The sequence below is a fragment of the Hydractinia symbiolongicarpus genome, chromosome 3, assembly GCF_029227915.1.
Source record: "Hydractinia symbiolongicarpus strain clone_291-10 chromosome 3, HSymV2.1, whole genome shotgun sequence".
NCBI lineage: Eukaryota > Metazoa > Cnidaria > Hydrozoa > Anthoathecata > Hydractiniidae > Hydractinia > Hydractinia symbiolongicarpus.
Genome location: NC_079877.1, coordinates 22,360,644 through 22,388,046, shown reverse-complemented (window position 1 = coordinate 22,388,046; position 27,403 = coordinate 22,360,644). Strand labels below are relative to the sequence as shown.

The 27,403-nt window shown below is 35.5% G+C and overlaps 2 protein-coding genes across 2 annotated transcripts; both read left to right on the top strand.

Moving 5' to 3' along the window:
- Positions 1–6,753: 6,753 nt before the first annotated feature.
- On the top strand, positions 6,754–16,668 carry LOC130636223 (antistasin-like). Its single transcript, XM_057445879.1, has 7 exons — positions 6,754–7,149; positions 10,620–13,687; positions 13,827–13,913; positions 14,157–14,243; positions 15,347–15,436; positions 16,083–16,170; positions 16,589–16,668. Exons 2-6 carry the CDS (start codon positions 13,597–13,599, stop codon positions 16,130–16,132), a joined length of 405 nt encoding a protein of 134 aa, XP_057301862.1. The 5' UTR covers positions 6,754–7,149; positions 10,620–13,596; the 3' UTR covers positions 16,133–16,170; positions 16,589–16,668.
- Positions 16,594–26,708, top strand: LOC130636222 (antistasin-like). Its single transcript, XM_057445878.1, has 10 exons — positions 16,594–16,674; positions 16,958–17,044; positions 17,331–17,429; positions 17,718–17,807; positions 18,415–18,507; positions 18,718–18,804; positions 19,454–19,543; positions 24,611–24,663; positions 25,165–25,257; positions 26,412–26,708. Exons 2-9 carry the CDS (start codon positions 16,978–16,980, stop codon positions 25,186–25,188), a joined length of 603 nt encoding a protein of 200 aa, XP_057301861.1. The 5' UTR covers positions 16,594–16,674; positions 16,958–16,977; the 3' UTR covers positions 25,189–25,257; positions 26,412–26,708.
- Positions 26,709–27,403: the final 695 nt, after the last annotated feature.

The following is a 27,403-nucleotide window of genomic DNA, read 5'->3' as shown; positions in this document are numbered from 1 at the left end:
TATCGATGCAGTAAGTAAGCAATATAGTAATGTTCTTCTCCGTTTAAACCTCCTGTATGTAAATGGCTTAAAGACGGCAAAATACGATTCCATAGTGATTAAACCCATTATTGTCACGGCTGTTAGCAGAGCGGTAAAGCTAATAGATATCCAAGCCTCTAGAAGGAAACACGGTGGCTCTCTCTCAATAAATCCTATTAAGAAATATGAATAAATTGCCAGCAAGGAAACACTAGATGCCATGTCTCACTCCTTGTTTTTCATAACAACAAAAACATAAAAACCATTGAAAATGATAGCAAGTATGGAAGTAAAGATGAATACAATACAAACTGCGATTAAATTTGCTCTTCTTATATCTGTGGATATTAAGAGAACACCTTAATCTGAACACCAGATCTTTCTTGTTTCGTTTCTGGAAAAGTTAATCGAAATTTGCGAGTAGTTTACCATGTTGGATTGTCAATGATGTTGACTATGGTTAAAATTGTGAAATTTTGGGAACGCTTTATTTTAACACGTTCCCATCTGATGAAAAAAATAGAAATTTACCTTCTTAGCTTCATAAGTTTATAACCTTTTGGCACCTGTCGCATTGTCAGTGAAAGTTTTCTGTTAAGCAAGTAAAAAGTTATTTTGACTAACTCATTTATAAACAAATTCGCTATAAATTCGCTTTTCATTCTCTCAGATTGTAATGAAATAATACCCTTTACAATTTAATATGGTTAACAAATAATAAAAATAATAATAATAACAAGTGTTGTTGCAAAAGTATTTTCCAACCAACCTCGTCCCCAGGGCTTGTTACGTTTTTTCGTGTTGGGATGGCGCCTGATCAAGACACTGGCTCTGGCCGGTCATGTGACGAGTTTGATAAACTATGGAATTAACATAATGAAATCAGACGAGTGCTGTGTTTAACTTTAAAATAGTGGCGCAGATGTGTGTCTTTCATTTTGACTTTCAGAAAAGATTTTAAAAATGCATGAAAAGTAAATTTTGGGAAATTCATAAATATTGCACAGGGGAAACTACACGATATTGCTTCTCCAGTTTTAGGATAAAGGCTTTTCACAAAGGAGTGTTAAGAAGAAAATTTTAAATGCAGGTGAAACAAAAAAAAAGCTAGGCAAAAGTGCATTACTGAAAAATTGACTGACTAAATGGACCAGTCGTTATTTTATTTTTTGGCCATTTTGTTGTTACATTCCATGACATGATATGTAACGAAAAATCGTGTATATAAACCAACGTGTTTTATTTGTTGTTCTTTTCTCCATCACCTAATACACCACCATAACTCAATCCACTAAAAATAATTTTTCAAAAGTCACCCAAATCTCCTATCGTATCATTTACGTTTACCAGATTTTCTCACTTTTACTCATTTTTCATACAAGAAAATTTAAAGCAGGCTGTACTACTTCGGTTGACTGCTGTAATTATAAAGAGTTCCCAATTTCCCAATTGCTAGAAAAAGACCAATTGTTGCAGACATTTCATCTGCATATCTGACTTTCTTCAATCATTAGATTTGTTGTTAATGTTTTCTACACAGAACCGGATTTTATACGGCGAAATCTTGGAGTGATTAGTAAATCCTAGTAAATTTTAGCTTATTATTGTTTGTCTCGGTAATTTAGTCCAGTTTCTTGGTGGCATTTCTACAAGAAAGAAGCAGAAATATGTAACCTTATCTGTTGTTTCTTTATTAATTCTTTATTTTGTATGTAACGTTTAACTTTTAAAAAACGTGCTGAATTAATGCTGCCCGTCCTCTTTATTGTATAGATATGAAATTTCCAATAAAAGCAACTGAAATTATTATATTTTACAAATTTGAAAGTAGAACTAGGTATTAGTACACACCTTTTCCTTATAACTGAACAATAGTTAGCACCACCATGTACGTATACATTTTTTTAAAGCTGTTTATGACAATCGAACAAAAATGGTAGGTAATTGTAGCTAAGGTCAAAGAAATGAACGATCAAATATCAAGCTAAAAAGACCATTGTCTCAAATCTTTAGAAAAAGTAACAATTATACATATACACCGTCACTGTGCACCGTCCTAATTACGTCATTATCTGGACCCAAACAGTTCTAATGGTAATGTGGGTACCCCTGCCTGACTACGTTCTTTGTAGTTTACCATCCATTGAAAAAACTTTAACAGAATCGTCAACGAAGGGGCACATCGTCGTGCAGGGTTGAAGAAAAAGTCGTCCAGATCGGTTGAAAGACTAAAGCAACTGCATAGCTATAGTATTTCTGGATTAATGGAAAGAAATGACATGTTGGCATCTAATATATGGGACGCATCTACATAATTGTACATATTTACAATACTGATGTTACTTTAGCAGAGAGATTTAATATTATTCTGGCTGAGTTTGAGAATGTTTAATTTTCGTGTTTAGTTTTTATACTAAGTTTACAAGTACGCAAATTTTTCATTAGTCATGTTACTAAAAATAAAAAGATTTTCTGGATAGCGTTTGGACACAATTTTCAAAAACTTATGCATTGCATTGGATAAATTTGAAAACGGAATTTAATCTGAAATTCTTGTTTTCCGTTTTTTATGTTGTTCGTTGTCGTTTGTTGTTAAACTCCATTTCGCTTTTTCTTTCGCTTTTTGGGTATTTTTTTAGGTATTTTAAACTTAATCTTAATTTCCTAAACATTTATAATAAATTTATCATATTGCTGTAGCTAACTTTTTATACCTGCACTTAAATTGTGGTAATATACTTCCTAGCTTTAAATTTCACCGTGCAACATATTCTGAACTCGTGTATTTTTATTGGTGTCGCAAATTTAAAAAGACACGCTAGAAGATCTGGACCCTAACGTTAACTTTACAATTTTATTAAAAACATCACGAGCTTGAAGTTTATTGTAATATTTGGGAGGCTTCAAAGGTCACACAAAGAACTGTCATGTGAGAGTAAGCTGAAAGATCAAGTTTGTTTATGCGACAGCATATCATTTTACTTGGCTGGCCCCTGGGAGATTTTGTGTTTAAATAAATATATCTTTTTTTCTGTACGCACCCCGTCAATATTTGATTTCGAGATATGCCAAGAATGTGACAATCAAAGAATTAAAGTATGGTTGACCGTAGTTCATGTGGTTATTTAATGGCGGCATAAAGGGTGCTAATATTTGCAAAACACTCTGCTTGAAATAAATAATAACATTAGCAGGTATATAATGTTCACCAATCAAAAAATAAATAAATGAATACATACAACAACAGGTGTTTTGATTCACAACAGGTCAATTTCATTTAAAATCCAATCAATTTCAATTTTAGCTTTCCTAATTGCAATTTATTAAAGTTGGACAAACGCCAACGACAACATTTCTATACACTCTTTAATCACAGGACCCTGTTTCAGGGATAAAGTTTGGGTCTCATTATTACGCAAAAGGCGGAGGGGTTTTAATTTTACTATCCCTTTAGGATTCGGCCAAGGACTAATTTAATGACTATAGAATTGTATCAGTATCCCACTTCGTGGATTTTGCAGTTGTGAAGTCTTTTCTTTTTTTTCCTCAATATCATATGGACTGACACATTCATGTGTTAGAAGTGTGTTAGCTATAGTGTTAAAAGGCAAACAATAAAAAAAAATAACAATGCAGTTCCCAGACGTAAAAAATAATTCTGACTTACGTATTTTTTAATTTACTAGAAGATTGCGGACTTATTATGACGAGAATCAACGTGAAAAAATGTATTTTCACTTTTTGATACATTAAATTATGTGTCATCAAATACGCTTAAGTATGGTTGCAGCCTATCTACCATTTGTTTTCTTTTGTTTTCGTAAATTCCTTACATGTGTCAAATATTGCTGGCTTTGGACATTTCCGAGGTTTGAAATTATCTCCTTTACTGTACACTCTACGTTTAAACTTTTTGAAATATTGCTTATTTCTGGTGTGTACTGTAAAAATGGTTCGAGATTTTTTACACCATAAGATGGTCTACTCCAGAGGTTTATACAATCTAACAATGATAGGGAAAATATTACTTTAAAGGATGTGGAAAAACAGTTGGAGGCGTGAATTGTAAGAAAGTCGGATTGACAGGGTAAAGCGAAAACAAAGGCAGTAAAATTGCACGCTGCTCGATTTGTTATTTTTGTTGTCGTGTACACACAGAAAATAAACACCAACTTATTTTTAAAGCTTTATGATATTTAAGATTTTTACCTCGATTGTTTTGAAGTACGAAAAAAATGTAGAATGACCATTTTCTTCTAAAACGAATTATACCTCGAAATGGAAACAAAAAGTTTAAACAGAGATTTGATATACCAACCAACAACTGTACCAAGGTTGATCAAATTTGAGAAAGTCTGTTACAAGCTATTTGTAGGGAAATCAGGGAAAGTGGGTGGATCAACTCTCCCCCTGTCATAATATTTAGAAAATTCTCCGACAAGTAGGTTTAAAAGGGTGTAGCAAAGACAGTTTCAAGCTTGAATTATACATTTGAAAAGTGCCAGAAAAAGTATACACTCCTTGATTTGTTATATTTTTAAACACAGGAAATAAAAAAGAAATTCTTTACGATTATTAATTTCACGTATATATAATAAATAAAAATAACATACACAAAATATAAAAATGTTTTTTATATGTTTTAAGAAAATTTTATGATTTTATAAAATATGTTTTTTAAGTAACCGAAATCAACATGAACTACTGAATACTAGAAAAAATATTTTTATTTAAAATTTAAACAGCTTTAAAAAATAAACAGTAGCCAGAGAATAATCTTCTCACTTTTTTAATGCTCCCATAAGGACATGTAAACAAGAAAACACACAAGAAATAGGTGCCAGGCTTTTTTTGATATGAGTCACCAAAAATAACAATACTTTACTGTTAAATCGCTTTGTGACATCATACAACGTGATATATTTTCCCTTGATTGTACTTTAAAGTATATAGCTAGGTACACACTGTGTGAAAAAAATCAGAATAATTGTTTTCTTTTGAGAGGAGTTGTCACTGTTATGCAAACATAACGTTTATGATGGCAGAACATGTAAAAACAAAAGTTTATAAATTAAAGAAATTCTGTTAAAAATATCACTAACAATAAATAATTATGTACATCAATACATATCTTAAACAAACAAACGAATCATGTTTATACGGAAACATTTTTGTATCATGTTCAAACTAGTTCCTTTCTCAAACCAGTGACGTGTTTATCGATAGTAAGCAAATAAGGGCGTAAGAATAACTTGAGAAAGAATTCGTAAATAGTGTGAAAAATACACAAAAAACGAACTTTGATCTCCTTTATTTGATCAACATGACTCTAAAAGGTTAAATTAATGAATATACATAAAAACAGAACATAAATCTCATTCCTGTTAAGTAAGCAAAAATAAAATTCTTATTTTAATATTTTTTCATCTTAATAAATTGTTGATATCTCCATGCTAGAACGATGGAGATAACTGTCTTTTACTTAATTTTCTTTATTTATTTGGTATGTTCAGTTCTTTGCTCTCTGGTTGCTAATGAAAAACAATTTCTTCACATGCAGCTACAACGTAAAATTTCGTTTTTAGTCTTTTCGTTTTTCCTCTCATTTTTAATTCTTCGAAACAAGGGTCCATGAGTTACTCCCATAAAATTAAATCGCCTTGCATTTTTCGTTGCACTTCTTCGTCCTTAGCAATAGCATCCCAATCAGTACTGCCACGACGCAATAGAGAGCACGCACCTTCCTCAACACTTCGTGACATGAAATCTTCAAAAGCTTGAGTAGCTTCCCCATCCATACTTTCTTCGTCACTGTATTCTTTATACACAGCGTCCTCACTGCTTCTACGGATTTGCAATCTTTGCAAACCACCTGTCGTGACAAAGTCACTAGCTCTTCTCTTCTGTAATTGATTTTTCGTTGGGACTTTTACCACCCCAGCTGATCGACGGCGATCAATCAAATTAGCGCTATGTAATTCAGGATTGTCCATTTCTTTGGTTTTCTTCCAGTTGTCAAAGCTGACTTGAAACGCTTTTGCCAGTGTCAAACAAATCGCTCTTGACTTTTGCAAGTCATCGCATAAAAATACATGGCATTTTAAAGGTGAGTTGGATCTAGCTGCAATGAAGACAAATATTTCTTGATATCTTTTGTCAACGTTGCAGTATCCCACCTCGTGGATTTTGTAGCTGTAAAGTTCTTTCTTTGTTTTCCTGGATATAATTTGGATACCTTTTTGGACGGACACCTTCATCACGACATCATGTTTATTTCTTCCTTCTAACGAACCAGCTGATCCCAATGCCATGTCGACAGCTTCCACCGATGTAGACGCCTCCAAATCACCCACTTCCAATCCTTCCAAGCACAACGTTTTTACTTTAAAGCTTGGTGCATTTCCTCCAATATCGTAACTCCCCTTTCGACTGAATCTTCTAGTGGCATTCTTCATAACTGATTTGAAGCTCATTTCTCTGTTTTGATTGTAACTCATCATTATTGCTTTGACTCTTGTAGCCTCCTCTTCTTGAAGTTTCGAATCTCGTAGAAGCTTTAACGTTTCTGATGTGAATATAGTTAAGGCGAGCCTATTTAAGCTATTTTAAGTCGAAAGAAAACAATATATAAAATAACATTATAAAAGATGCTTTTTGTTTGATTTACATGTTTGTCGTGTAAATAAAACGTTTGAAATTATTGGCATGATTTCAACATGTTGTTGTGTTTTCGTTACTGTTCTCATGCTGTCTCGACGTCATAAAGAGATATTTGGGGAATTAATATTTGGCCGTTACCCAAGAAAGAGATGTATTTCGAAAACCTATTTAGACATGTTTGAATTATAAACCTAGCTCTCAGGCCCCAGTATAATAAGGTATGATCAAAATAGAAAGAAATTCCATGTTTTTATCTTGCAAGTTAATTTGAACCGAGCCATTTTATAACCACTTCAAAAAAGTAAAGCAACAACGTACCACGCATGAAATTTTGATCCACAGTTTGGCAATAAATGTCAGAAACATTTTTAGAAGAAAACGGTATTAGTATTTTTTATATATATTGCTGTTTTTTTTACAGTTGAAGAATATTTGCAGATGTGATCAAAATTAGCGTGGTGTACACAGGTAGGCTAAGTTTTATAGAGTTTTTGATATTGTATCCATAGCTAACGCATTGAGACTGTTTCGTCGTTATATAGCTGTTGCTGCTTGTCAAAATGTTGGAAAGTTTCTATTTTATCAAAAGAGATGAAAAACTGATTGGTCTTCCTGAACTGATAGCAAATTTGTAGAAAGAAAGTACATATAAAGCGATTTTATAAACTGAGCTGAGTCAAGCAGAATCTAATGAAAATTTAGTTTCAATTCGGCTGTTAGTTTGTACGCTATTCATACAAGAACACGTATTTCAATATATTTATGGAGTTCAGCCCAGCCCAGCATAGCTCAGAGAGTTTACGCCCATCTACATTTCTGTGCATTAATTATTATAGGAAGTAATAATTCCGAAAAAAAAGCTTCTCACCCTGTACTAATGCTCATCAATGCACAGGTCAAGTTATTATGAGAATAGGATATTTTATTTATTCATGACGAGGAAACTTTGTAAGAAAAACCACTTGAACAAACATGCCACTATAGTTTGAATAATTTCGATCTATATATATATATATATATATATATATATATATATATATATATATATATATATATATATATATATATATATATATATATATATATATATATATATATATATATATATATATATATATATATATATATATATATATATATATATATATATATATATATATATATATATATATATATATATATATATATATATATATATATATATATATATATATATATATATATATATATATATATATATATATATATATATATATATTCTGCCCGCGAAAATTTTTGCCCTTAAAGTACATATTTTCAACATTTATGGGCACGTGTTTACAGTTTACACGTGTTGAATGCTGTATTGCATTTAGAGTGACATCATCATAAGTAAACACAGAATAAATTTCAACTTCGCATGTAAACAAATTTGTTATTGCTGATTAAAAGTTTCAACACTTAAGAAATACTTTTTAGTTGGAATTTTAATTTTAATAATATTTCGCGTTGGCGGGAGCTTTTAAGACGTTTAGTAAAAGGGATTATGCAATCAAAATGAAATTAAGAGATGGGTTGTTCTGTATCACTGTTGAACTCAATTTAAAACTATAGTGGCACGTATATAAGTAAGTAACGGAAACGGCCCTGGGAATTTTATCCTGAGGGTTTTTCGTTCACTCAAGCAGCATGGCTCTAACTTGCTTGTGTTCCACACCACCAAATTGGCGGTCAGTTGATGGCTCCAAATGGGCTGACAATACTACATTTAAAATGCGCCTAAGTAGAGACTCAAATATGCAACCTTATGATTTCAAGTTGACAATGCAACCACCATACAATTAGTGGTGGTGCAATCTATAAAAAGAGGTGATATTTGAGCTCATTTAGCTTATTTGCCCGATCTACACCCAACCCAAAATTCATACATCGATCTGATGTCATTTTTCCCTACGTGACTATGCAATTCAAAAAATAAATAATTTCCATTATTTACAGGAGTTTAGGGTGTGTGTCTTTTACGTACAGGTTTCTTTAAAAAACGGAAATTACTCCTTACATTTCTAAACTCTGGAATTTTTGACGATATGGCATTATGCATCAATTATAAATTTTTATTTTTAGCATCAGCAATGCTAATTAATTTGCAAATAATTTACAGGAAAAGAAATATTAGTGTTGTATAGTTATTAGATTCTGTTAAAATCACCCACCTGTCAATATAAGGCCTTGTTTTGATAGGAAGACCTCTCAAACAATTGAATTAAATAACATCGTAGGTACAATTTGTTTGAAAGAAATCGGAGTGAAAAAAATTGTTCTATAATTCATGATGCTGTACATGTGATGGCATGGGTCCAATTTCTCTTTAAGTACTTATCAAAGGACAACTCACAAAAATAAACAATAAAACCAAGTATTCTGACCCAGCTCCTACTTTTCCAGCAAATTCTGGTAATAAAAGGCAGCATCACGTTCCATATTTCTTGCACAAACGACAAAGTAAATATTGATTGACAGCTATCGCATCTTAACCTACACAAAAATTTACTAGACTACAAAGTGTGTTTGTGCCAAAGAAAATGAGCCAAAAATAAACAGTTTACAATTATTATTTACTGCGAACCACAAAGTAAGAAAATAACTACTTAATACTTTCAAGAAATTGCTTTTATCAAACAACCTGAGGCTTTGCTTTCCTTAGCCTTAAAACAAAAATTTATCAACGCAAGAGTCCTGTGTGAGAAGTTGGTATTTTAATCTATGTTTATAAAGCTCAAACAAGTGGGCTGCCATTATGAATTACAATCTCAAAATGCTCTGTATTATTAAACTGAAAACAATTGTGCAATGTCTATAGTAAACTCTAAGTGCCTTTAAAATAAATAAAGTGGTTTTGCAAAGTAACAAACCTTGTTTTAATTGTTTTGGCAGTTAGATATATTTGAAGTATTGTTGCTGTACGTTGTGCGTATAAGGGCAGGGATGATACAAAAATAATCTGTGTGCCGACAACGTAAACACAATTATATTTCACTTTTCCCGAAATCACTGTAAAAAAAAAAAAAACAATTTTGTAGTTAGGATGAAAAGAAAAGTAAGCTTCTTCGTTGCTGTCACAGTAATTTTTTTAGGCAAAAAAAATGTTTGAAATACTTTAAATATTTAAGCCTCTATGAAAATTCGAAAAGTCGTATACCTACCGAAAGCTTCGCCCTAAAACATCCTGATGCGGTACTTTTGATAACTTCAAATATTATCGTAAGCACTTACCACAAAGACTTTTTTTACACGCACTCTAAGTGCCCAACGGACTTTACTTGCTTCAATTTTCTGCGCAATCACTCCATCAGTTTTTACTGTTCATATATTTTCTTTATGTTACACATTCACAAAGTGTAAGACATTTTTAAATATAAAACAAATTTATCACTTTTTATCAACTTTTTTTACCAACACTATACCAATAATAATATTCGAAGACATTCTAAAACCACGTAAAACGAACCAATGCCACCCAAAACCACTCAAACTAAATCCCCCTCCCACAAAAAATAAAATCGGACAGCATGTTTTGTTAGCGGCGTTATTGAAATTAATTTTAGTAGTAAAATGGATGGTCCTAAGAAGAGTACCCGCACCTTCGTGCGCGGTGAAAAATTGAAATCATAATACAGTTGTCGCTCGATATGTGGAACTCAGGATAAGTGAAACTTTCACTAAGTGCAACCATTTTTCCCAGTCCCTTTGATTTGGCTTATCAAACTTTCTCTTAGGGGCCGTTAAAACGTGAAGTCTGACCCCTGTCTATAGGGAAAATCCGCACAACATTAACACGTTTCAAAAGGAACAAAATTTCATCCCCGGAATCGACCACTTATAGTTCCTCTGTTTTTATACGAGAAAGTGCTTTTAAAATACGCGCCATTTTTTATGTTTCAAATATTCATTTTATATAGTAAAATGACGTACTAAAGAGTGCAGCAATTGATAGCGACGCGGAGAAAATGTGGCGGAGGAAAGTTTTCCGAATGAAAATAACGAGCAACTGACGGCGAACAGTGAGCTAGCAACAACAGAGCCGCAAACAACACCAATACCCAAATCTAGTGATGACAAAGAGAAAGGAAAAGAAAAGAGTTGCAGATGGAGTTTCTTGGGAAAAATTTTAAGGCACGTCGGAAACTGTTCAGAGACGTGAGAAAAATTATGGCTAAAAAAATTGGGCCACAAGATCTTGGTTTAGTTGATTTAACTATACCAGGGAAAAGCCTTAGTTAAGAGATTTGCACGACTATGAAGTGGAGCTTGCATTACAGAAAAACAAAAAAAGACTGGTTCATGCCGGGATGTAATTATTCTGATTTCATCTCAGGATAAATGTCACGTGTAAACGCTTTTTGTTTCATTCCGGAGCGACTTATATCCTGGGATGAGATTTCATTCCGCCTGCGTGTAGACGTGGTCTTAGTTTCTGAGTTGCCGGATAATTGGAAAATTCTGTAAGTGAAATCATTTTTATGGTCCCTGAAACCAAATTACACTCTCGTAACTGGAGCTTTCGCTCGATTTTCAAAACAAATTCCGAATTCGAACTTATTTTCGACATATTATTCACGCATTTTTTAAAACTAACACATGACGACACATTACAGCTAATTTACAGCTATTTGAAAAATAACTGACAAATCACTTAAAACAAGTGTTTATTCATTTCTCTAAAATTATAAAGTTTTGTTCTAAGTGACTATAAAAGTAACTTTTATTAAATGAACTTACTACATCTATTTTACACATTCTGGAACATTTTGCATCTGTATTTTTAGGGCTCTTAAAATTTCCTCCCAGAACTGCATTTATTTTGACAGAATTAAATTGTTTGAACAAAATTCGGATAAGTGATTTTTCATTTTTTTCGGTTATTAAGCGACTAAGCGGTAGATATCTACTTAAAAACTACTTATTCCGTCATCTCATTCACTTCTTTTCTTATTTTTTTTAGTACTGAAACGCCAGCGCATTCTAGCTGTGGTTAAAAATGTTGTGGCTAACAGTCTTTTTTTCGTAAACGCGAAATATTTACTTTTAGTGGGAAAGTTGGTAGACCAGACTCAGAAAAATAGTATATTGTTGTATGTTGTTATATGCAACAATCTGTGAATGTAACATAGCTAGGCATTTCAATTCGCATGTTTTCCAATACATTAAAAGAGTCATAAATGCGTTTATGCTAGGAATTGAAAAGTATTTTTTTGGTCGAATGCAGGAATTAGATGTTTATATTATTCGAACTTTGGAATATTTCGTACTAACCGAAATGTTGACGGATGCGAGTCATCAGTCACAAAAGCTCATTGGAGATTGTGTTACATGAACCTTCAAGCTACTACATTAACAATAAACTTTTGTTGAATAATGTAGTCGGGCTACACGTTAGAACTTTATTATATATTTTTTCTTTATCGTATAAATAGAGTGAAATGCTAATGTGGGTTTGTTTTAATTCTAACATCAAAATAAAGAAGTAACCACAAGGAAGTGATTATATAACTTATTATACAATTAATTAATTAATCAATTAATTAATTAATCAATCAATCAATCGATCGATAGATCAATCAATCGATAAATCAATCAATCGATAAAGCTGTTTCTATCCAAGTAACACGCACTCCGAACTACTCAAAGTTCACTTATAGCGGAATTATGTTTTTGAATCCTAGGATCCTAAAGTGCGCTAATTTCTGCTGACGTCAGCACGCCTAGATTTCACGATTTCTCGGACTTTTCCAGGATAGGAAGCGGATTGGTGCATAATGCAGACTTTTTGGAAAGTACCCCTAGGACATTTTCGGTTACTCTGCCTACACGTCTGCCTAAGTACACCTTTTGACGCTCACTGGCTGCAGAGTACTAGCCAAGTAATGCCGTTTAGACTTTTAGAGAACAAACAGCTTTTTGCAAAAACAATATGTCCGAAATTGTTGATACTTAAATAAATTCTGACGCCTACGACATTTACCAGGTTCTGCAATAAAACATACTACTGTTTCTAAAGGGTTAACAACTTCCTTATCAAAGCGCCATCCAACACATGGTTGGAAACAATGATCAATCATTAAAAATATAATTTAATTTGGTCAAAATATGTAAGCAATTATTTCCGAAGTTATTGTTTAGTGTTAAAAAGCGTCTGGTTTGTACTTTAACAGCTTTAAGATATTTGTCAAATTTAGTATCAAATCTGAGGTTTTCGTAAAAATGCATGATTCTGGAACATGATCAAGACGATATAAAATGATTATCTCTGTCCCTTGTTGATTTTCAGAGGGTTGCCTTTGACACCGATTAAAATAATTAAGTATTGACATTAATTAAATAGTTACAAATTAACATATTTGAACCACCAATGGCTTAGGTAAATCAAACTGTTTGAAGTTGACAATAAACGCTACAAACATAGCGAACAAAATGTTGCTTAAAATTTTACTATTTTTGTGTATAATTATTAACGTGTGGTTGGTCAGTATTGATGCCAAACCATGCATTAATTGTGCATTTGTGAAATGCAGTACGCCTCTTAACTGCAAAGGTAAGTGTATCAGAAACTAACTGTTTTGTTTTATTGTTACCAATTTAAAATGTTATCCTGGAACGCGCTTTTCATCTACTTAGTGTAAACTTCGTTATTTCTTCTGGTATATTATTTTGCGTTGAGACATCATATCTTTTATATTATTTTTTTCATGGTAAATGCTCACAGCCATACCTTAGCTAACAATATTACCTTCCCAATTTCTTTTATATTATTTGGTAAGTCAATTATAATATTATTACCACTTGGAATCATCGTAGCCTTATGAAATTTATTTGTTACATCATTTAGCTGGTCTTGTGAAAGATAGATGTGGTTGTTGTGATAAATGCGCCAGAGTGATGGGTGAAACATGTGGTACATATTTTGGAAAGTGCAACCAGGGATTATTCTGTGTGAAAAAGTCAGGTCAATTAAAACAAGGAGTGTGCGGTAAGTGTATATGTTTTGTAGAGGTGTTGTGAACAGTTTTATCATCATAATATTTCCTGCGTTTCATAGTTTACGTTGTATACTTTAATTATTGTGGATGGTAAAATATAATAGTACTATTTTATTTTCGTATCTATAGCTTGTGGACCAAATTGTTTGATCTATTGCCCATATGGACGAATTTTAGATAAGAATGGCTGCCCCACCTGTCGATGTAAACCAAAATGTAACATTTTATTTCATTTTTTGTTTTTAACTTTTTATTAGTTTTTTTGTTAAGACATAATTTAGCTACGTTGTTGAAATATAGACTTATGGTTATAGGAGAATTAACATCAAAGAAATTCTTGCTTTTTTTAAATTTCAAATTTCAAATTTATTGTTTGACATTCATTATCATTGAATACAACACAAATACAATACAAGGTAAAAGAACGCCAAAAATTTTTTAGAATTATTTCCATTTTAGCTTGTCCACCAGTGTGTGATAAATATTGCCACTTCGGAAAGTTGCTAGATAAAAATGGATGCCAAACTTGCGTCTGTCGACAGAAAGGTAGGTTTATCTTCAGTAAATATATACTTACTACGCCAAAGTACCTCAATTAAACATTGTTATTCGGTTCTCCAAATTGAACTTGGCACACTTACAATATTTATGGAAGATAAAAAAAAAGTGGCTGCAATAACCTTTTGCTAATGGTAGCACTTTTTCTGTGACGTCATCAAAAGCTTTTACATTCTGTTAAAAGTTTCTGACGGCTAAATAAAAGTTAGCTAACATATTTTCCGGTTTTACATAGATCGCATTAAAGGCCAAGAATTGACCAGATTTTTTGGTAAAATCCGAAAAATATCGGGTCATTGAATTAATCACGTGACCAAAAATTACGGAAATATTCCTCTTAACGAAATAAAGTTGTCTTGTATGTTTCAAGTCCTAAGAATAATCTTAAGAAAGTTATTATAGTTTCCAACTTATAAGGATTTCGTAGAGATTTTTAAGGGTAGTTTCGAGTAATAGCCAATATCTAAAGCTTTGAGAGGTATGGGAACTAAGTATCTGGCATATAGTTGCCTAACAGATAAATGCAAAAACTGAATAATTATCATAACTATGCAGCACAGCAAATAAGAGTTATTAAAAAAAAACGACAGAGGGGGCGGAATTAGCCTCCTCTGGACCGAATTGGGTTAAAACGTTTTATTTGCCGTTTTAATGAAGTTAACAATAATGGTTTTGTGATTAAAAGCGCAATAAACTTTAAAAGTTAAAGTGGATTCTTCCACAAATCTTTTTTTTTTTTCTATTTCTGTCCAACTATTTATGTTACTGTCACTATTTCCTTCTGCGCTTGTTTCCTTTAAGAAGATTTAGAATAACCGAAATCTTATTTAAACTTTTTCCCTCTCCAGTTTCTTAAACCAAGAACAAAAACCTTGTCAAATTTTGCAATGTCAATAATGCATGAAGTTTTTGTGATCCAGAAAATTTGGTTTATTATATTTGATTCCACGTTTGCCCAACAAAAGTTTGTATGAAACTAAAGAGCACGTGTAATATCAGTAACAAGTTTGTTTATTCATTTCTTGGTTTTTGACTGTCTACAAGGAATCTAACAATGTACGTATATTTCTTTTTCATATTTTCCCTTTCAGCATGCCCACAATTATCTTGCAACGTATTCTGTTTGTTTGGTGCTGAAACGGATATTAATGGTTGTGATACTTGTAAATGCAAACCGAAATGTATGTCCAATTGCTTTAATTCTTGTTTATGTCACTCTATGGTATTTTGGTTGAAACTTATATTTTTGGCTGTGACTCAAGTAACTTTAATAATACTTTCTCAATTTGTAAGTAAACAAAATAAATTACTTTGTCAGCATGCAAAGAATGTTTTTTTCAGCTTAAAGCTTTATATACGACATTTCAAAGCCAACATTTCTGCATATTTCTAATATTGCATGTACGGATGTTTTGAAATAAAAATTTAAGTACAGTTACATTACATGGGGGAGGGAGACAAAAAATGAATTTGATATTCCATGTTTTCCATTCCAAATCTCTATCTTTTCTATTTTAGTTGTAGGCCTATGTCTTATTGCTCTCGTCTAAAATGTCCATACGGAATCGCCAAGTTTAGAGATCACAAAGGTTGTGAAAAATGTTTGTGTAAAGCAAAACGTTATTATAACTACCTTTTCTTTATTTTTGTTGTTTATTTGTAATTTAATTTCCTATTTGTTATATATCTATAAAGGTGCATCCCCACTAGGTTAGCGAAAGTGTCCACCGTTGAAAAGTAGAAACCAATATCTTGCCTAGTGGAGTTCAGCCTATACTTATTTTTCCTTCTTTACCTGTTTCATAACATCTACTAACTTGTTTTTAGGCATGTCCTCCTGTGTGCAATATATTTTGTCCCACTGGAAACGTAGTTGATCAAAATGGCTGCAAACGATGCACATGTAAAGCCAAATGTAAGTTTATGTTTACCATTTCAGCCAATCTATAAATTTAGCAATGTTCAACAAAATCCAATTTCAAGACATCTTAAAACCTTCTTCAGTTTTTAAAACTTTTAAAAATAAAAATTCTCCCTTTTGAAATTTTACTTTGTTGCGCTTTTTGAGCATGTTGGATATTTCAGATATTTTTTTACAGTAAACCACGCTAAAGCAGAGACTACTGGACAAAAATTTTCGCACACTGTGGAGAGATTCGATCTAAAGTGTTTTTTGCAACAGGTAAAAGAGTTAACCGGATGGGATGAAGGGAAGAGATATACTTAAAGGGTCTGGGAAGACTATTGGCTGATTAAAACAAACTATTAAACATAATATTCTGAACAAACGTAGCTGTAGCTAGTGTTACAAAGTACCGAATAATTTTATTTAGTATGCCTTAAAGGATGCACAAAGTTTTGCCTTTTGGAAACGTTTAAGATCAGGACGGATGCCGTACTTGTCAATGCCAACCAAGACGTAAGTTTTTTTCTTGTTGAATGTGATATAAAAATTTAGACTTTATCTTTATTTAAAATTAGACTTTATCTCTGTGAACCTTGGTTTAGGACATTTTTAAAATTAAAGCTGTAGTATACGTCTGGTAATCATCAAGGAAGGACAATTAATATTTGCACTACTACATTGAGTGTGATATATGACATCAATTATCATATGCTGTAAATGGGAATACCGAAACTTATGAGTAGAGGGATATAATACTGTAGTGTTGATAGAACGATATGCAATTTAATTTTTTCAGGTTGTCCGCCCTTATGCAAAATGTTTTGTTTATATGGAAACGAAATTGATGAAAATGGTTGCAAGTTATGCAAATGCAAACCTCGTAGTAAGCAAGTTATCTTCTGCCTAGCCATTTATTAATCAACATCAAGCGAAATGAAAGAAACTGCAAAATGTGTTTTAACATGGACATTACAACTTTCAGTAAACACAAAATTACATTATAAGCGTTTATTAAATTTCCTTGGATAATCAGGACACTGACTTCGAAAAGATTTTTCGGATGGTCTCGTGTTTTAGCCAATTACAGAGAAAACAGTCACTACGCCTTGAAATCGTTTTGTGAATCCTACAAAGTTGTAACTAAATTTGTTTTATTCGTTACTTTCTAGCGTGTGGGTTGACATCATGTGCAGCATTTAAATGTTCTATAACGACGACTTTCTATACTGCAGCTGATGGTTGCACACATTGCAGATGTGGTCAGGAATGTATGATTAATTTCCAATCAATATTGCCAAATCATTTGAGAAATCGTTAAACATAGCATATAACATTTTACCCTCGAATAACAACAAAATGATACAATATTGGGCAATAATTTGTTCACTAACCGTAATCATTCTAACAAAACATTCAAATAACATAACAAATAACAAAACAAAACATTTAACACCATGTTACATGTTTTCATTGTAGCTGGGACATGCTTTCAAACCATGGTGTTGTAAATAAAACTTTACGAAAATTGGTCAACCCTAATCTATTGTATTTTTTAGCATGCCCAGCATCTTGTACCAATATTTTTTGTCCAACTGGACGCAGATTGGATGTAAACGGTTGCAAAGCTTGTGCATGTAATCCACAGCGTAAGTATCATGATAGTACTTGAATACATCAAAACTTGTAACAAAGAATATTTCTAATAAAGACATATAGTGATGTTGTTGTATCTTCCCATAACCAGTTTGTCCGTTTGAATCATGCACATTGAGCTGCAAACATGGAAAGGTACTCGATCAAAATGGTTGCGAAACATGTAAATGCAGAACTCAAGGTAAATGCAAAAAATGTCTTATAAACACTTTCGGCTTTATTTTATAAGCCAACAGATACTTAAAAAAACAGATATGGGGAAAGAAACCTGTTTAAATTACAACATGTATGTCAGAATATTATAAAACAATATCATGATATTACTCCATTGTCAGTATTTTTACGTGATAGCTTCTATCATTTAGCTTGTCCACCACCATGTGAGAAATTTTGTTTCTATGGAAACGTTATTGACAAAAACGGATGCAAGTCTTGTCAATGCAAATCGAAATGTAAGATTTTGTAGAAAAAATGGTACACAGCTGGGTTTACTTTCTCGCTAAATATTTTTGCCAATAATTGTTTTTGTTGGTGTTTGATGTAATCGTTGTGGTTGGTGATGTTGTCGTCGTAGACACTGTTATATTTTTTTCATTCTAGCTTGTGGTGTAACTTCTTGCGCAGCTCTAAAATGTTCCTTTGGTCAAATCAAGTTTACAGGCGACGATGGTTGCACTCATTGCAAATGTCGGAGTAGGTTTAATAGTTTCTTTAAATCTTAATGAAAATTCGACATAAAGACAATGTCGGTCTATCTATTTAAGATAAACAGAATTGACTCACAATTAGTTTTTCACTGTGCAGGTAAAATTTTGCAGAAAACAAATCACTTTGATCGGAGTTAATTCGTCATTATGTCAAACGATGCAGTAATGACAGGTGCCTTTATATTTACTATTTTAGAGTGTCCGCCCAAATGTAATATCTCCTGTCCCTTTGGAAGAAGGTTGGATATAAATGGATGCGAAGGCTGCGCATGTAAGCCTCAAGGTAAATACTGTTGGATTTATTAAATTGTATTTTATTTAATAAAATTGTATTTTATTAGTATATGCTTATTTAACATTTAAAATCCGAAGAGTGGCCGCTTTTACACGTTCGATTGTACTTTTTTACAGGGATTCTAAAATTTACACTATCCTGAACTACTAACTATTAATGTTTTTTGCAATCTCGTGACTTCAGAACTAAAAACCCACAATCGTTTATGTTTGTAAACAGCGAATTTTAAGTCAATAAAACGACACGTTTTCCCATGTACTGCTAAGTTAACGACAGAAGTAATTTGACGAGAAATTACCCCCTGAAGTAGCATGCTAATCAATATCACCCATGAGTTACCTGGACTTGCTTCATATGCTTCAACAACTGTTTAAACATTCCCTTTAATAGTCAAAGTAATAATAAGAAAAATATCCAAGAAGACCTTCGCCAGCAACATTTGTCACATTTCGGATAATTGATGTTTAATAGATTTTAACTTGTAATGTCTCCTGCAAATTTAATGCAATCTTGTAATGTTTCATATAATTATCATAAATTTTCCCATATTTTTAATTTTTACTTTGGGAATAGTACTGAAAAAAGGGGGTATGTTTATATGTTTTGTTTTTTGACAAAACAATTATTTTCTTTGTAGGTAACTGTGATTCAGTTTGCAGTAACAGTTGCAAGTATGGCCATTTTATTGATCAAAATGGCTGCAAAACGTGCACGTGCAGAACACAAGGTAAAAGAAAAACAATTTTAAAGTAATGAAATGGATTATCAAAATTTCCAGCATTGCACAGAGTTCAAACATTTAGAGCACGTGCAAGCAAAATTGATACCGACTGTTTAGGCTATAAATGTCCTCACTAAGAATTTGAATATATATATATATATATATATATCATATTAACAGGATACCATTACAAAGTTGCAGGATAATCGCGAAATCCCTTTGCCTCGGCAGCCCAGGGACTCGAACCCGGGATCGTCGCATCAGATGCACCGCAGGCTCTTATCCACTGAGCCACGTCGTCGGCAAAAGGATTCGTGAGAATCCAGACAACTTTGGTATTTCGGCTAACAAGCCTTCGTCAGCGGATACCAGAGCCAGTATTGAGCACTGCAGGAACTCTGGGGCAGCTCGAGCTATATATATTCCAATGTGGAGAGCAATTGTGAGTGCATATCATATTAACAGGATACCATTACAAAGTTGCAGGATAATCGCGAAATCCCTTTGCCTCGGCAGCCCAGGGACTCGAACCCGGGATCGTCGCATCAGATGCACCGCAGGCTCTTATCCACTGAGCCACGTCGTCGGCAAAAGGATTCGTGAGAATCCAGACAACTTTGGTATTTCGGCTAACAAGCCTTCGTCAGCGGATACCAGAGCCAGTATTGAGCACTGCAGGAACTCTGGGGCAGCTCGAGCTATATATATTCCAATGTGGAGAGCAATTGTGAGTGCATATCATATTAACAGGATACCATTACAAAGTTGCAGGATAATCGCGAAATCCCTTTGCCTCGGCAGCCCAGGGACTCGAACCCGGGATCGTCGCATCAGATGCACCGCAGGCTCTTATCCACTGAGCCACGTCGTCGGCAAAAGGATTCGTGAGAATCCAGACAACTTTGGTATTTCGGCTAACAAGCCTTCGTCAGCGGATACCAGAGCCAGTATTGAGCACTGCAGGAACTCTGGGGCAGCTCGAGCTATATATATTCCAATGTGGAGAGCAATTGTGAGTGCATATCATATTAACAGGATACCATTACAAAGTTGCAGGATAATCGCGAAATCCCTTTGCCTCGGCAGCCCAGGGACTCGAACCCGGGATTGTCGCATCAGATGCACCGCAGGCTCTTATCCACTGAGCCACGTCGTCGGCAAAAGGATTCGTGAGAATCCAGACAACTTTGGTATTTCGGCTAACAAGCCTTCGTCAGCGGATACCAGAGCCAGTATTGAGCACTGCAGGAACTCTGGGGCAGCTCGAGCTATATATATTCCAATGTGGAGAGCAATTGTGAGTGCATATCATATTAACAGGATACCATTACAAAGTTGCAGGATAATCGCGAAATCCCTTTGCCTCGGCGGCCCAGGGACTCGAACCCGGGATCGTCGCATCAGATGCACCGCAGGCTCTTATCCACTGAGCCACGTCGTCGGCAAAAGGATTCGTGAGAATCCAGACAACTTTGGTATTTCGGCTAACAAGCCTTCGTCAGCGGATACCAGAGCCAGTATTGAGCACTGCAGGAACTCTGGGGCAGCTCGAGCTATATATATTCCAATGTGGAGAGCAATTGTGAGTGCATATCATATTAACAGGATACCATTACAAAGTTGCAGGATAATCGCGAAATCCCTTTGCCTCGGCAGCCCAGGGACTCGAACCCGGGATCGTCGCATCAGATGCACCGCAGGCTCTTATCCACTGAGCCACGTCGTCGGCAAAAGGATTCGTGAGAATCCAGACAACTTTGGTATTTCGGCTAACAAGCCTTCGTCAGCGGATACCAGAGCCAGTATTGAGCACTGCAGGAACTCTGGGGCAGCTCGAGCTATATATATTCCAATGTGGAGAGCAATTGTGAGTGCATATCATATTAACAGGATACCATTACAAAGTTGCAGGATAATCGCGAAATCCCTTTGCCTCGGCAGCCCAGGGACTCGAACCCGGGATCGTCGCATCAGATGCACCGCAGGCTCTTATCCACTGAGCCACGTCGTCGGCAAAAGGATTCGTGAGAATCCAGACAACTTTGGTATTTCGGCTAACAAGCCTTCGTCAGCGGATACCAGAGCCAGTATTGAGCACTGCAGGAACTCTGGGGCAGCTCGAGCTATATATATTCCAATGTGGAGAGCAATTGTGAGTGCATATCATATTAACAGGATACCATTACAAAGTTGCAGGATAATCGCGAAATCCCTTTGCCTCGGCAGCCCAGGGACTCGAACCCGGGATCGTCGCGTCAGATGCACCGCAGGCTCTTATCCACTGAGCCACGTCGTCGGCAAAAGGATTCGTGAGAATCCAGACAACTTTGGTATTTCGGCTAACAAGCCTTCGTCAGCGGATACCAGAGCCAGTATTGAGCACTGCAGGAACTCTGGGGCAGCTCGAGCTATATATATTCCAATGTGGAGAGCAATTGTGAGTGCATATCATATTAACAGGATACCATTACAAAGTTGCAGGATAATCGCGAAATCCCTTTGCCTCGGCAGCCCAGGGACTCGAACCCGGGATCGTCGCATCAGATGCACCGCAGGCTCTTATCCACTGAGCCACGTCGTCGGCAAAAGGATTCGTGAGAATCCAGACAACTTTGGTATTTCGGCTAACAAGCCTTCGTCAGCGGATACCAGAGCCAGTATTGAGCACTGCAGGAACTCTGGGGCAGCTCGAGCTATATATATTCCAATGTGGAGAGCAATTGTGAGTGCATATCATATTAACAGGATACCATTACAAAGTTGCAGGATAATCGCGAAATCCCTTTGCCTCGGCAGCCCAGGGACTCGAACCCGGGATCGTCGCATCAGATGCACCGCAGGCTCTTATCCACTGAGCCACGTCGTCGGCAAAAGGATTCGTGAGAATCCAGACAACTTTGGTATTTCGGCTAACAAGCCTTCGTCAGCGGATACCAGAGCCAGTATTGAGCACTGCAGGAACTCTGGGGCAGCTCGAGCTATATATATTCCAATGTGGAGAGCAATTGTGAGTGCATATCATATTAACAGGATACCATTACAAAGTTGCAGGATAATCGCGAAATCCCTTTGCCTCGGCAGCCCAGGGACTCGAACCCGGGATCGTCGCATCAGATGCACCGCAGGCTCTTATCCACTGAGCCACGTCGTCGGCAAAAGGATTCGTGAGAATCCAGACAACTTTGGTATTTCGGCTAACAAGCCTTCGTCAGCGGATACCAGAGCCAGTATTGAGCACTGCAGGAACTCTGGGGCAGCTCGAGCTATATATATTCCAATGTGGAGAGCAATTGTGAGTGCATATCATATTAACAGGATACCATTACAAAGTTGCAGGATAATCGCGAAATCCCTTTGCCTCGGCAGCCCAGGGACTCGAACCCGGGATCGTCGCATCAGATGCACCGCAGGCTCTTATCCACTGAGCCACGTCGTCGGCAAAAGGATTCGTGAGAATCCAGACAACTTTGGTATTTCGGCTAACAAGCCTTCGTCAGCGGATACCAGAGCCAGTATTGAGCACTGCAGGAACTCTGGGGCAGCTTGAGCTATATATATTCCAATGTGGAGAGCAATTGTGAGTGCATATCATATTAACAGGATACCATTACAAAGTTGCAGGATAATCGCGAAATCCCTTTGCCTCGGCAGCCCAGGGAGGATCACGAATCCTTTTGCCGACGACGTGGCTCAGTGGATAAGAGCCTGCGGTGCATCTGATGCGACGATCCCGGGTTCGAGTCCCTGGGCTGCCGAGGCAAAGGGATTTCGCGATTATCCTGCAACTTTGTAATGGTATCCTGTTAATATGATATGCACTCACAATTGCTCTCCACATTGGAATATATATAGCTCGAGCTGCCCCAGAGTTCCTGCAGTGCTCAATACTGGCTCTGGTATCCGCTGACGAAGGCTTGTTAGCCGAAATACCAAAGTTGTCTGGATTCTCACGAATCCTTTTGCCGACGACGTGGCTCAGTGGATAAGAGCCTGCGGTGCATCTGATGCGACGATCCCGGGTTCGAGTCCCTGGGCTGCCGAGGCAAAGGGATTTCGCGATTATCCTGCAACTTTGTAATGGTATCCTGTTAATATGATATGCACTCACAATTGCTCTCCACATTGGAATATATATAGCTCGAGCTGCCCCAGAGTTCCTGCAGTGCTCAATACTGGCTCTGGTATCCGCTGACGAAGGCTTGTTAGCCGAAATACCAAAGTTGTCTGGATTCTCACGAATCCTTTTGCCGACGACGTGGCTCAGTGGATAAGAGCCTGCGGTGCATCTGATGCGACGATCCCGGGTTCGAGTCCCTGGGCTGCCGAGGCAAAGGGATTTCGCGATTATCCTGCAACTTTGTAATGGTATCCTGTTAATATGATATGCACTCACAATTGCTCTCCACATTGGAATATATATAGCTCGAGCTGCCCCAGAGTTCCTGCAGTGCTCAATACTGGCTCTGGTATCCGCTGACGAAGGCTTGTTAGCCGAAATACCAAAGTTGTCTGGATTCTCACGAATCCTTTTGCCGACGACGTGGCTCAGTGGATAAGAGCCTGCGGTGCATCTGATGCGACGATCCCGGGTTCGAGTCCCTGGGCTGCCGAGGCAAAGGGATTTCGCGATTATCCTGCAACTTTGTAATGGTATCCTGTTAATATGATATGCACTCACAATTGCTCTCCACATTGGAATATATATAGCTCGAGCTGCCCCAGAGTTCCTGCAGTGCTCAATACTGGCTCTGGTATCCGCTGACGAAGGCTTGTTAGCCGAAATACCAAAGTTGTCTGGATTCTCACGAATCCTTTTGCCGACGACGTGGCTCAGTGGATAAGAGCCTGCGGTGCATCTGATGCGACGATCCCGGGTTCGAGTCCCTGGGCTGCCGAGGCAAAGGGATTTCGCGATTATCCTGCAACTTTGTAATGGTATCCTGTTAATATGATATGCACTCACAATTGCTCTCCACATTGGAATATATATATATATATATATATATATATATATATATATATATATATATATATATATATATATATATATATATCTTCTCATCATTTGTTTAGCCTGTCCCTCGCATGGATTAAGAATGGCTGCAAGACAACGTGCTTACCGAAATGTAAGTTTTTATCACTTTAGCATATTTGTAATACCTGCTCGATTTTTTATCTATTCTGCACGATTTATGATGCCTGCTCGATCTCCATTATGTGTAGTCCCTATTTGTATTTTTTATGCGGATTATTTTGTGCAGATATGTTCTCCCTTCCTAAGACGTATATTTTCTGTTCTGATCTGACTTATTATCAGGCCACTGTAACAAGCAGTAGCCATTAATGTAATCATTCATCGTTAAAATCTTAAAATATCATAACTGAACATTAAAATTGTGTACAATACGACGTGGCAGAGGGATTGCAAATAAGGGTAAGAATTACAAATCGAATTGCTGTTCTAACAACAATAAAAAACTCCTAACAATATTAGCAGAATCTAAATGATTCAAAAGGGATGTATGTGTTTTTCTTGCTTTTAAACCGAAAAAATGCAATTACGAGTAAATTCGGGTAACTTTTAGTAGTCTTAAATACAAAAAAATTAATTCTACTCAAATTTTTAGCATGCGGTGCAACGTCGTGCGTAATTAAATGTGAATTTGAACCTGATACATACACTGGAGACGATGGATGCACACATTGTGTATGCAAACAACGTAAGAACATTAACATTTTAACCTATTTTTTGACATAATTTACTCTCGCTATTCCATAGGTTCATTCGCAAATTCTTTTGAAATCTTTCAGGTCTTTTGTAAAAATATCTTCTCAAAGAAATCTATTGGGACACCTCTAGGTATCTCATATGCAATCAATTTTCCTAGCCAGATTTATTAGTCATACTCTCTTGAGGTAACAAAAGTATATAAGTCTGCACCAACAGAAAGTATGTAAGTTTTCGCCAACAGAAAGCATTTAAGTCTGCACCAACAGAAAGTATGTAAGTCTGCACCAACAGAAAGTATTTAAGTCTGCACCAACAGAAAGTATGTAAGTCTGCACTAACAGAAAGTATCTAAGTCTGCACCAACAGAAAGCATTTAAGTCTGCACCAACAGAAAGTATGTAAGTCTGCACCAACAGAAAGTATTTAAGTCTGCACCAACAGAAAGTATGTAAGTCTGCACTAACAGAAAGTATCTAAGTCTGCACCAACAGAAAGCATTTAAGTCTGCACCAACAGAAAGTATTTAAGACTCCATGAACATTAATAATGTCAAGGTACAGTTCTTGTATTCCAGTTAAAATTAAACATTTTCGAATATATTAACTGATTTAAGTATTTCAACTTGGGTAAGGTACACGTTTTTCATAAATAAACGTCGAAATATCGCTCGATAAAAGTAGTTTTATTGCTTTTTTTGCGCGCTTCAAATAAGCATCGTATCGAAAATATGAAGAAAAAGAGTTTGCACAAGAAAAAACATTGATTTTAAATAAATATCCATCGTATTGAGTTCTTTAAAATTATGGGCGTATCCCATTGTACTGACTCCTGGTGTTGTGTTATAGCTACTAAAAAAAGGAAATATGACTTCAATCGAGAGGTTTTTCTAGCTTTGCACTTGCTCAGCTTAAATTTTTTTTTACAGTAATTTACAAATGAAATCAATTTCTGCCCTGAAACAATGTTTAATCAAATTGCTTTTATAAAAAGAAAAAAAGTGTATATTTGAATATTTTGTTATCCTAGGTTGCCTATGTTCTGTTAAAGAATCTTTTTGTTCCTAAAACCGCGCCAAAATACTTTGACGTAAGTTCTACATTATGCTCATTAACAAATCCCATGTCTTAAGTAATTCTTTTTTAGCACCTGCAACTTGTCCCATCTTTCCAGTACCTCCACCTGGTCAAACTCCTGCAAACAGTGACGATAATTGTAAAAATGATAGCGATTGTACAGCACCAAAACTATGTTGCGGCGGTGGATTTCAGACAGCACCAAGAACGTGCAAGCAACCATGTCGTTCTAATTGCTCACTACTCAAATGTGACGGGGATGTCATTACTGAACAATTAGGTGACGGATGTACCAGTTGCAGATGTGCTACTAACTAAATACATGTTATTTTTTAAATAATAAACAAATCTGGCTGGTTGGTTAAAAGTCTTTTTTTTCTGTTAATAGTGAGAACACATCTGAATTCGGCTTTATTTTTGTTTATGGAATCTTTTTCTCAAAATTTGTACTTATACATAAAAGTTTGTCTTTTTTTTGTTCGTTCAGTTCACTTACGGTATGTGACGTAGTAGAGTATATAAAGAAAATGAAACTCTCCAGAAATATTGTGACGCAACTGTAATTTTTAAAGAAAAACACAAACTGTGTTGATTTTTGTGGAAAAACTATGCTTTTTGCTAGCTTTGCAAACTTTGTCTAAAAATAGTTTTTTACGTTCTTCCAAAGTCTTCTAGTGGTCTCTTACCCAAATCATAAGATTGCTTTTTCGCAGTTTAGATAAAATTTTCCTGATCCATGTCAAACCAAATGATTTTTTCTACTATTGAAGAGAATTTAGTATCAATAAGTATTAGTAAGTATTAATTTTGGCTTTGTTTTATTGATGACGAGTTATAAAAAATATTGTCGCTGCTTGTGCGCCACTGCTTCAAACTGCTAAGAAATACTCCACTACCTCACATGACACGAAATATTGTGAACTAGAAAGGTTCACTAGAAAGGCCACATTTATTACTGCATTTACGGCAACTACCACAGCAATGAACTGTACGCTTTGCCACAAACTTCATTTCACTTGTCCACCATAATTGAATTACCTTGTTTAAATCCAAAATTGCAGC

Excerpts from the sequence above, each read along its gene's own strand:
- LOC130636223 (XM_057445879.1), top strand. The coding sequence starts at position 13,597 with ATGGGTGAAACATGTGGTACATATTTTGGAAAGTGCAACCAGGGATTA. Across the intron at positions 13,688-13,826 it reads ATTAAAACAAGGAGTGTGCG|CTTGTGGACCAAATTGTTTG; the intron begins GTAAGTGTATAT and ends TCGTATCTATAG. Across the intron at positions 13,914-14,156 it reads CTGTCGATGTAAACCAAAAT|CTTGTCCACCAGTGTGTGAT; the intron begins GTAACATTTTAT and ends TTTCCATTTTAG.
- LOC130636222 (XM_057445878.1), top strand. The coding sequence starts at position 16,978 with ATGTTTTGTTTATATGGAAACGAAATTGATGAAAATGGTTGCAAGTTA. Across the intron at positions 17,808-18,414 it reads TTGTGCATGTAATCCACAGC|CTTGTGGTGTAACTTCTTGC; the intron begins GTAAGTATCATG and ends TTTTCATTCTAG. Across the intron at positions 18,508-18,717 it reads CACTCATTGCAAATGTCGGA|AGTGTCCGCCCAAATGTAAT; the intron begins GTAGGTTTAATA and ends TTACTATTTTAG.